Below are 12,244 nucleotides of genomic sequence, written 5' to 3' on the forward strand. Positions count from 1 at the left end.
GTCCGTACAACAGATGGGGCCGAAGCCAGATGCTGCGTTCCTGGCAGCAGCCACAAAGACAGGGACTGATGTTGCCAAGGCAACAGGCATATCAACATCTGTAAGCATATTGCTTCTATTCCTCTTCACTCCATGGAAAGCTGCCAAAAAGGGATGCTCCCATAATCCTCCTCCAACAAGAATCTCATTACCAGAATTCATCAGCATTAAATGTGACACTTTTTTCCTTTCCACTTAAACCTTACGTGAAAATGTGTCTACCTATCTAAAACATCCATCTGTCAGCCTGTAAAAGCCTAGTCAGGGTGGCCACTCAAATACCTAAGAAAGCATTAGCTCTTCTCTAGGAATTCATGAGAGCCCTTTACGGTGTGCTCTAGAAAAGCACACTGAAGGAACAGCTGGGATTAGAAAAGTTGCAACCAAAAATAAAAGGAGAGAAAAAGAAAAGAAAGAAAAGGTTGCTAATAAGTCAGAGCGATAGTTCCCTAAAATGCCCAAAAGGAAGGTGGATGTTTTATAAAATCTAAGGCCTTCATTTTTAATGAGTAACTGTTTTGCTATAACAGTAAAAGCATAGTTTGTAGTAATTTTTATTTAGTAGGTCTTGAAAATTAGTTCGTTTGCCTACACATTACATATTTTTTATTAGTTTTTAACCTCTAAAAATGTATTTGAGACTAATTTGTTGTTCACATAAAGTTTTTGCATTGCATTGATGAATAATAAAAATGAGGAGACTCTCTTTTTTTCTTACCAAACTAAAATTAAGCTTGTGCTTCTGCATCAGGCATCAACCTGTCAAATTTCACATACATTTCCAGATTTTTCTTGTCAGCCAAAGACTCGGTCAAAAAAACGATGAAGTAAAACCACCGTTTATGGAATAGTGACCATATGCCAGATGATTTGCATCCATTATCTCGTCTAATCCTCACAACGTTTTATGAAGTTGGATTTATTATCTCTCTTTTACAGGAGAGAAAATTGAGGATCAGAAAAGCTAAGTGACTTGCCAAAGTTCCTTATGGATAGAAAATAATGTTGCAAATGCCTACCTAATTCTAAATCCTGTGCTTTTTGCATTTCTTCATGTTCTAGTACCAAAATATTTTGTCTGTTTTCTACACAGTCAGTAACAGAACAGATGCAAGAACTCCTTAGATCATACCTTCAGTCAAACGGTTCAGTGGAATCTGTCCCTGCAGGGGACAGTTGGCAGAACTGATATGTAGTGGTTGCTGGTATTCTCTTTCCCATTAGGTCATGCCTGTTACAGCTGACACCTCAGGCTAGTTTTCAAATCATTTTGCTACTTCATGCACTAAAATTGAAACCAACTGTAATCAGAGGGTGACTGTCACCTCCAAAAGATTGTCTATATGAGAAGATTTGTGAAGTGAGTTGAAAGTATATACCCAATTGTTTTATTTTGTGTAAGCCTGTGGCTACTCAGAGTTAACAGATTAATGTTTTTATTGTATTCATTTTAAGCAAATATTTATAAAAGAGTCTCCTTTTACATGAGGAATTCACTCTGAATACGAATTTTTCTATGTACAATCATAGTATTTTGCACAGAGTAAGCACTCAGCACATTTCTCTTGTGGTTTTCATATGTATACACACACATATATATAAATATATATGTGTATATAGATGTACACATATACACATATATGTGCATTATATATGTGCATGTATGTATGTATATATATACACTCATATGTATACATATATATGTGCATATATTCAGAACTCATTTTCTGTAAGTAGTTTCTTTGAAAAAGAGCAATGAATCAATATTAAATGTGTACTGTTATGGGTCGTATTTATAATGCAAATAGTTAATGACATGATATATTGCACTGAGATGGTAGTTTTTTTATTCACTCAATAATTCAAGAAAGAGTTATTAAACACCTACCTTGTATTGCTGCTACTAGGGACATTAAGATGACAGGATTCTTTCCATCCTTAAAATAGCCCTATTGTAAGGTATCAAGGTAAACAGAGGTGTATCCAGTACCATATCACAGTGTGATAAGCACTGTAAGATTGAAATTACAAAGAAGCAGAGGGGTCAGCAATGAAGTCTGCCTTTGGTTCATTAGAATACTTCATATTCAGTTTAATCGGATGAAGAATGAATGGTATTTCATGAAAGAAAAATGACTTAGGCAATGCCATCCCCGGAGGAGGAAATGCTAAGACCCAGTGAACTCCCTCTTTTTTCTAGAACCAAGTCCCTATGCCCTTCCTTTAGCCATTATTTAGTTGAGGCTTTGCCCAATGCTAGTTCGTTCCAGTCACTTATTACATACCTCATATCTCTTCATGATTTGAATATAGAGTATTGTTAGTTAACAAGTGATAGCAAAAGCAGAGGTATGAGGGAAACTACAGGAAAAGAACATTTATGAGAGAATTACTAATCAAAAAGTTAAATCCAGTAGTCATTACTAGGCATGTTAATTTCATACAAAATCTTTTTCTCAATGCATCTTAGCTTTCCCAGTAAACAGTAGAAATCAGAATTTCAGCTAAGTATTTCAACAAATCTATTTGCAAAATTTATCTTAAAAAATCTTACTTCCTCGCATCTTGAAATTTATTACTTTTTCCACAAATACTTTCTCACAACTGGAAAAAGCTGATAATGAAATGTCCTCTACAATTTGTAATGTGATTCTATAAGCATTAATTTACTTGAAATTTCAGCATCAATTTGGCAACTTGAGAAAGTATTGTCTATCATTGTTTTATAGATGGTAAAACTAAAACTCACAGAGGTCAAAGAACTTGTCCAGGACCTCTGGTTTGTGTGTGGCAGAATTCTGGATTTTGAGTCCACAACTAATGCTCCTTCAGTAAAATGAAAGCTTTGAGATCTTACTCTCTGGTCAAGGAAGTATTTGAAGAGACAGTAGATGGTTTTACCGGGAATAATTTCAGATTGTGCCCTGGATTTGACTAAAACTCTCAGAACCCTCCTGAATTTCTAATTTGATTGTCCTGCAGAATAATTCCTAGGTCCTGCAGCTAAAAATGCACGGATCTCTTATATCTTATGTCCTTTTATGAAAAATAACTAATATCCCTGAAAACATTTGATAAAAAACACTGGAAATTTTATACAGCTCTTTTCTTAAAGATCCAGATGTGAGAATCTTTAGAATTTTTCTCACCGTATATCCACGTTTTTATTTAGCCTTTGTAGATGGTGCTTGTTTATTTTTCATCATCTCCTCCCTTCTCTGTTTCTTTGGCTCTCTTATATACATGTGTGCGTCTAGAATGCCTGACTTAATCAGGGCTACATTTTTTTGTTAGGACTGCCATAAAGAAATATCACAGACTGGGTGGCTTAAGCAACAGAAATTTATCATCTCACAGTTCTGGAGGATAGAAGTCCAAGATCAAGATGTCAACAGGTTTGGCTTCTCCTGAGGCCTCTTTCCTTGGCTTGCAGATGGCTGCCTTCTTGCTGTGTCTTCACATGGCTGCCTCTCTGTCTATGTCACCTGTGTCTTCATCCCAGATTCTTCTTATAAGGATGTCAGTCATATTGAATTGGGGCCCACCCTAATGACCCCATTTTAAGTTAAGTACCTCTTTAAAGACACAATCCCTAAATACAGTCTCATTGTCAGGTTATGAGGGTTATACCTTCAACATATGATTTTTTGAGGTGTAGGGGAGAGGGCACAGTTTAGTCCATAACAAGGGCCTTCTATCTTTCTTGTTTTATGTTTTTTTTCAGTGCTTGTACCTATGGCAAGAGAATTGACCTAGTCAAATTTCTTCTTGATCAGAACATCATAAACATCAACCACCAAGGAAGGGATGGGCACACTGGTAAGACTGTGATGAAAACATCACTAGTTCTAGATGCTTGTCAGTGATTAAGAATAACGGTATGCAAAGGGATGTGGGGGCATTGGGAGTGCTCAACTCCAGTGGGAAAGGGTATTTTATCAACTGGCATCATTTATAATTGATAATGACTGATAATAATGAAAAGCAGACTGACTTGGTCAATTTTATTATTGTGTTAAATTATTTGCAGTCAGTGCATCCTCTTATGACCTGCACTAGGGACAGACTGATCACACTGCTCTGCCCTTGATTTGGTGATCAAAAAAAAAAATACCTGTGTCAGGTCTTTGTTCTTTTACATGTGGAAAGATGCTAACACTTGTTCTTGGTAATTACGGTGGATGTAGAAATACTATAATTGTACTGAGGAAAAGACAGTCTCTATAGAAGACTGAGTACAATAGAATACCCGTTTTGCTCAAAGTAATGTCTCTTTTGGTCAATAATAAAATGAGTTCTTTATCAAAGAAATCAATCCTTACTTCATCCCTTTGGAAATAATGCTATTATGTGGTGATAACTGTCTTTTGAAAATTTGGGGTGCAGTTTTTCTTTTTTCTCCTTTTGTTCTTTCAATTCTTTTCTGTTACAGGATTACACTCTGCTTGCTACCACGGTCACATTCGCCTGGTTCAGTTCTTACTGGATAATGGAGCTGATATGAATCTAGTGGCTTGTGATCCCAGCAGGTCTAGTGGTGAAAAAGATGAGCAGACATGTTTGATGTGGGCTTATGAAAAAGGTATATTTTTAATCATCGTGTCTCTATAGTGGTACATTGAACTGTGTGCATAGATTATGTCAGTGCATCAATAATTACTTTGCTTGCATGACTTGAACACTCTCATTTCTTCTGTAGATTTTACTTGAGTTTCTGGGGCCTTGGATCAAAGAGTCCAATACACTGTAATCAGAGAAGGCAACTCCTAGGCTGCAGATGAGCCAAAGGCATTCTCAGTATTGGCATTTTGAAAGGGAATAGTCACATTTCTAAGTACCAGAGAAACAAAATTGTGATGGCTAATGATAGTAGAGTGGGCTCAGAGCTAATCTTTATTTCTTATATGGGGGAATTTTGATGTGGTTTCAAATTTATAAGAAAGAAGTGAGTACAATGGGGGAAAAAAGAAATATTTGTCAGATCTAACCCTGCTGACAATGCCTGTGCTAGAAAAATGTGACGGAGCCAAGTGTAAACTTATTTGAATATAAACTTATTTGCTTAAGTATAAACTTATCTGAGCTCAAAGTGGTGAAAACTTGAGATCTGGTATGAGAACAACTGGATTTAAATCAAGCCATATTATTTGACCTTGTGCAAATTATTTAATATTTCTGAGCTCCATTTTCTTCATCTGAAAAATAAGGATTATAACTTCTACTTCATAAGATTGTAAGGATTAAATGAGATAATATACGCAAATTGCTTAGAACAGTGGCTGACACAAAATAAATACTAATTGCTATTTTAGTGTGATAGTAGTGTAGTAGTAGTAACTCAGAAATAAAGATGATTGAGAACAAATTCATCATTTCAAAGGAGAAGTAACCAAAGACATTCAGATGGTGAAAAGCATCTTTGTAATTGTTATTGAGATATATTTGCCTCATAAGCGAGTTCTCCATATACACATACACTCCTAAGGAGTTTAAATTTTTATGAAAGAATACATAGTCTTTTATGATAGTATATATTGTCTTTGAAATTACAGGTTATAATTGAATACTTTAAAAAATATACCAGATTTTAAAGTCACATTTTAATTGTTATTTTAACTTTTGATGACTGCATTGTCTTTTTACGATATTAAAAATATGTAAAGAAACATAGTTATCTTTTTAAATACTAGAATCCTAAAAGATTGTACTGAAAATAGCAATTATTAAGCTATAAGATTTCCTAGCCTACCAAGTTGATTTAAAGGTTTTATGACTAAAGTGGGATATGGGCCAGGCACGGTGGCTCACGCCTATAATCCCAGCACTTTGGGAGGCCAAGGTGGGCAGATCACGAGGTCAGGAGTTCGAGACCAGCCTGGCCAACATGGTGAAACCCCGTCTCTACTAAAAATACAAAACTTAGTTGGGTGCAATGGTGGATGCTTGCAATCTCAGCTACTCTGGAGGCTGAGGCAGGAGAATCATTTGAACGCTGGAGGCAGAAGTTGCAGTGAGCTGAGATCACGCCATTGCACTTCAGCCTGGCAAGAGGGCGAGACTCCGTCTCAAAAATAAATAAATAAATGAATAAATAAATAAATAAATAAATAAATAAAGTGAGACATGAAAGTCCATCAATGAAAGAAGAAATATAGTGTGATGAATGAAAATGAGGGGCTGTTGTAAGCATGCAGTAAGTGTATAGACAAGGAGAAGGAAAAATGTACAGGTCTGAAGACTGCTAGTAGAAAAACAATATGGGAGTTACTTTAATAAAGACAAGTGAGCAGACATAGAATATTAAGTAATGAGTTAGATATAGGCCTGCTGTGTTTTGGTGGGCTTAGTTTGCTTTTTATTTGAATATTGTATAAATACAAACACATACACCTTTGCACGTATTATAACTGTATAGCTCAATGAATTTCACAGATTGAACTAACCCAGCACTCAAATGAAGAAACTGAACATAACAAATCCCCTAAAAGCCCCATTGACATTCTCTTCCAATCACTCCCCTAAGGAGGTTACTGTGCCTTCTTGTGGCATAGTTGTTTTGCCACTTTCTGCACTTTATATAAATGAAATGTTATGGTATGTACTTCTTTGTGTCTGGCTTTTCTCAGCCAAAAATATGTGGGATTCATTCACATTGTTGCAGGCAGTTATAGATTGTTCATTCTTATGTTGTATAGTATAATGTTTTGTGACTATATCACAATTTTTTTAATTCATTCTACTGTTCATGAGCATTTGGATAATTTTCAATTTGGTGCTATTAAGAGTATTGTGTTATGAACATTCATATACCTAGATATATGTCTTTCATTGAACATATGGTTGCATTTCTATTAGATATAAAGGTGTTGTACTTTGTATTAAAAAATATAGGTCGCTCCATATCTAAATATCAATTGGAAAATTTTAAATGTTCTGAAATCTCAGGAGGCCTTACTAAATTCTATCTCCTCAACACACTGCATTTATTCAAGTGATTCTCAGACAGTGTCTCTCAAGAAATGTGAGCTTCAGTGTAAGACTGTTTACAAAGCATTAGTCTTCCGGAAGGCAGCTCAGAAATTGCTGCTGCAGCTATCTCTTCACAGGGGTTGGCTTTGTTTGTTTTTAGTTGATTGAGAGTGATAGTCGAAAACTGGCTTTACTTTTATTTTTCGTGGAATTCCACACTTTTATGAAACAATGAATCATTGTGTAAGCTTCTAAGATTTCCTATGAAATGTCAACAAAGATCCTTTAGCTTAGAGGACTTGCCCACTGGCCTCTGCAACATATGCTGTATTTGTCACCGTATTTGTTCAAACTAATGTGCCAGGCATCAGTGTTGCATTCCATTATTACTATGAATTTTAACAAATTGAATGTTCTTGCTCAGAAGACAGATGGATGTTTTGCATATGTTCTAGGGCAAAGCAAGTCAAATGACAAAATGAAATTGTTGCTATTTTTCTCTTCCTAAAAAAATGTTGCATTGTTTTCATGTGTTCAGGGAGAATTGAAGTGGCCTTGTTAATATTGTCAGCAGTGCACCTGTCCCTGTATCATTTGAAACAAAAAATGCTTCCCTGTCTCCTTGGAGAGGGAATTACTATATTAATTGATATGGCATACTAAGGAGTTCCCTGAGCAATTTCAAGGTAAAGTTGAGGAAGGACTAAAACTTTATTTGATGTAAGAATAGCCCCATTGTGGTTTACCATGTACCCTATCCTATCCCGGGAGAGATAAACAAGAAGGGAGCTTCACAATCAAGGGTATCTATTTGAATAGGTGTACTTTTGGATACATTCAATTTAAATAGTCCATCCTAGTCTAATCTCTTAACAGAAAACTGTGGAGTCTTTCTCAGCAGCACCCATCTCTGTCTGAATGGCTTTAAGCCAAAGTTTTCACCTGACCCAAGCTAAATTTTAGCTGACCTTCTTTCTACTATTCGGATATGGCACATTGAAGTGTGATTTGGAGTTCTGGAAGAGTTATATATACTCTTTTGGAATATTTTCAGAAAAGGGTTTACTCACTATGGTTCCCTGTGGAATCAGATATAAAGAATGCTTTCTATTTGCATAGCTCTTCTAACCTAAATATATCAAAATCAATCTTGAAAATAATTTTCCTGGTGACCTTCATCCTACACAGAAGCCTACTGTTTAAGTTTCAATATTTATCTGCCAGACTGCTTAGAGCTGCAATTTTACAGTATTTAGAGTGTTTCCCCTCCCCATCTCCCCCCTTCTTCGTTTCTACTATTCCATCTGAAAGTGTAGCGATCGCTGTCTCACTCACTTGGATTTGTTCTGCCGTTTCCCTGTGGTACAAAGGACCTGTATGAATCAATTTAAATTGGTCAGAAGAAATAGCCAGCAGCCTGCTTATGTTCAAATCCTCTGCCCTAATCACTAGTATGGAAAACCCATTGAAAAGACCTACACATAATCTTACATCCATTGCATTAAAGATGAAACTGCCGAATTGAAATGATCTCAGCCAATTAGAATTGAACACATAGCTCAATAGTGTGTTTGGCAGTTAGATTTGAAAAGGCTGCCTTTGACAAAGAAAAGCACTCCTTTATATCAGGCTGTTTAGGGTCAGAAAATAACCCAAACTGAAACAGAACTAAAAACTTCTTATTCACTTCAGTACTGACACCAGTTAAAGTAATACACAGAGGCTCCTATCACAATATCTAATTACCCAGAATACAATATTTGTATACGGCAAAGGTGCCTAATTCACAGTGACAAGAAGCTGGAGGTGGAGAATTAGTGAATAAGTGAGCAAAAACAATAAAAATCAAGGCTCCTCTACCATGATATATACTTTGTTCATTCCTTTTGACAAGTTTAGTATAGTGTGAATTATTTGTAGTAAACGTACTATAGTGTATTCTCTTAAAGTAATGAAATCTTACAGTAATGAGTTTCTACAGTTTTTAGACAGTAAAAAAATAACTGAGAGATGAGGGTGGGAGAGGAGTACAAGTAAGAAGAGAGAGATACATTACATTATTTGATAAATTTTCACCAATGGATTATGAACTCCCAGGCTTTTTCTATATTGAATTCCTATCTATTTCAAGTTTAGTTACTTAGTTTAGTGATACTAGTTCAGTGTGCAAGAGTGGATTGGGGTAAGGAATCTATGTGTGAATTTTTGTTTTTGTATACTGGTTATCTTCTTACATGTTTAGCTGCTCTCTTTTAAAAAATAAGTAAAATAATCTCAACTGTCATTAGAATGGAAGAACCTTCATCATTGCAGGGAGATAACTCACAAAAATGTTTTTTGAAATATAATAATGTAAGAATTCACATACTTAAAATGAATAGTAAAAGAGAACTTACGTTCATTGAGTATCTTTTACATATACATGTATATGTATATATAATTTAATCAAAGTAACCCTTTAAATTGTTATTATCTTTGTTTTACAGATAAAGAGATTAAGACCTAGGGCTGTTGAGTCACACTTGCCCAACCCATGCAGTTGTTGAGTAGAGCGTCAATACCAAATAGGGGGTCTGTCTTATTGTAGAATTCAAGCTCTTACCAACACACTGTAAAATTAGATCTAAGCCAAAACTCCATCCTTATTATTTAATGACCTTGGGCAAGTTCTTTAACCTCTTTCAGCATTTACCCTCAAATTCAAAATGAGGATATTAATAACCACTTTACAGAATTCTGATGAGGTTTAAGGATAAGATTTTAAGTGCTTGGCACATAACAGAGTCTCAATAAGAATGGCAGTAGCTATTATTGGTAAATGCAGAGCAGAGATTCAATCGAATCCACCTAACTCCCAAACTTCATGGTCTTTCCTAATTTGTAACATGCTTTAGTGTACAGTTAGAAATTATGATATATTAGGATAATAGGCATCCACTATAAACCCTCTAATGAAGGGCTTATATTCTTGCCAAACGCCTCTGGACAATCCCTGCATATATAAAAGTGTGTGTTTTGTTATATTGGTATTTTTTATTTATGGCTCAAGTTATACCATTAATTTTAAGCCTCAGAACTGAAGCAAAATAAAGGAGATTTTGAAAATAACTAATCAAAATATTATGAAAGTAATCCAAAGACATTATTCTAATGTGCGTAGTTGCATGCAAATATATAAAACAATATTTTAAAACTATGGCACAAATTTGCAAGCCTGTTTCCTACAGCAGGGTTTTTCTCCATGGTCAAGGAGGAATGTCAGAGAATTTGTGATCATATTTTCAAACTACCACACCAACTGACTGCTTGATTTCTTTGCTTGGATATCTGAGGACCCTGCAAAACTCAACAAGTTCAAAATTGAACTTAACATTTTTTTTGTCCTCATGATTCTGTTTCTTCTACTATGTATCCTTTATTCAATCAGCCATTTAATGGTATTACCATCCACTTTGTCACTTAGGTCAGAAATCTTGAATGATGCTTGATTACCTTTTCCTCCGCAACTTCTCCTCCCAGCACACATCCTATCCATTCGATCAAAAAGTCTTCTTTATTTTGTTTAATAAGTGCATTTTTAATCCATCCTTTTTTCTTTTTTTTACTATCACGATTTTAGTTCAGATCATCATAATACTTTTTCTAATCCATTTTAATAACCTCATAACTGCCCTTTTTTGTCCTCAGCATTTTAAAATTTTCCAACTGTAGACAGAGATAGATTCAAGGTGCAAATAAGGCCATATTATTCCCCAGTCTAAAACCTTTCTCTGATATACTGTCACCCATAAGAAAAAGTCCCAGCTTGATATCATAACATACAGAGACTTTATCGTCTTGTGTACTTCTTGCCTCTTGAACCTCATATCCTCTTACTCCTGTTACATGGGCAACCCCAGATGCCACAACCATCATCATACTCACTAGATCACCAACATTCACTCAGTGTTCACTCTCTGTCATGCACGTTCTAAATACTTCACATATATTAACTTATGAAATCCACATAATTAGCCCTGTGAGCCAGTGTCAATTCACTTAATAGGAATAGTATAAAACTGCTCATCATCTCTACACATATCATGTTATTTCATGTTTCCAAGACTTTTCTCATGACAGTCCAATCTGCTTTTATATCCTCTCTGTCCTCCCCATGTCACCCCATTTTTTAATTTATGATTACCACTTGGTCTTCAAGACTTAGTTTATGGAAGTCTCCTAGTCTTATTGAAGATTTCTAGAAAGTCTTCCCTGACATTCCAGTCTAGCACACACATCCTTTCTTTATATTTTTTTTTGTTACGTGCACATCTCTATCTCTGTGTTTACCACTTTATACTGAAATACTCTCTCCTCTTACCAAATTGTAAACTTCGTGAGAGCAAGCATTTGGGCCATTAATTCATTGTCTTCCAAAAATTTGAATTCAGTGGATGACTCCTAATAGATGTTCAATACATGCTTGTTGAAATCAATAACAGAGACAGGAGGAAAATATTTTAGACATAACATTCTTTTCCATGTTCTACTACATGGCATCTGGTGAGTTGATATTCTAAGAAATACTAACTACCACTTTTCTGTTGTCTCTGTAACTATTTCTGTAAATATCATAGGTTCCTTATTAACCGCACAATCCTAATATTCAAATAAATAGGCAAAATATTTTAAAGAATGTTCTAAAGCTCCTCTTTCCATGCATTGGAACTGCAAAATTTTATTCTGGCTGGAATGCTTTTCTGCTACCTTTTTGCTTAATCAGTTTGTCCTCATCTTTCAAGTTGAGCTTGAAAGACAGTCTCAACTCTCCTGACTCTTCCAGACTGTTGTAAGAGTCATCATTATACACGTTCACATTTTGTACCTTTTATTCCTAGAGCTTGGCTAAATAAAATTTGAGTGAAATCATATTTATATAATTTTTTACACTAGATAGCATTGAATATAAGGGTAAATAATATTTCTACTTCAACCCTCTCTCTCATACCTAGTACCATTCATTCGTGCAACAAAAATTTATTGCCAACCTAACATGTGATAGACACTGTGCTAGGAGCAGTAAAACAGATAATATCTCCCTGATTTTAGAAAGTTTGCATTTCTAACTTGAAGACACAGGCTGCAAGCAAGAAAACAAATAGAAAATATGGGTTAACAATAAGTGCTATGAATAAAATAAAAAGGCAATGCAATGGTGAACACAAAATTCAAGGATACTATCTAAAATTGAGTAATC

General features: G+C 35.2%; 1 protein-coding gene across 9 annotated transcripts in view; it reads left to right on the plus strand.

Annotated features, from left to right (window-relative positions):
- Positions 1-12,244, plus strand: part of LOC101000074 (serine/threonine-protein kinase TNNI3K) — a 309,317-nt gene that overhangs the window by 115,253 nt on the left and 181,820 nt on the right. For all 9 annotated transcript variants that reach the window (XM_021943016.2, XM_017962538.3, XM_009211007.4 and 6 more), the window contains 2 exons: positions 3,764-3,858; positions 4,472-4,621. In XM_021943016.2, coding sequence (XP_021798708.1) covers positions 3,764-3,858; positions 4,472-4,621 — 245 coding nt within the window. The remainder of the gene's footprint in view (positions 1-3,763; positions 3,859-4,471; positions 4,622-12,244) is intronic.

This window comes from Papio anubis, chromosome 1 (genome assembly GCF_008728515.1).
Source record: "Papio anubis isolate 15944 chromosome 1, Panubis1.0, whole genome shotgun sequence".
Classification (NCBI taxonomy): Eukaryota; Metazoa; Chordata; class Mammalia; order Primates; family Cercopithecidae; genus Papio; species Papio anubis.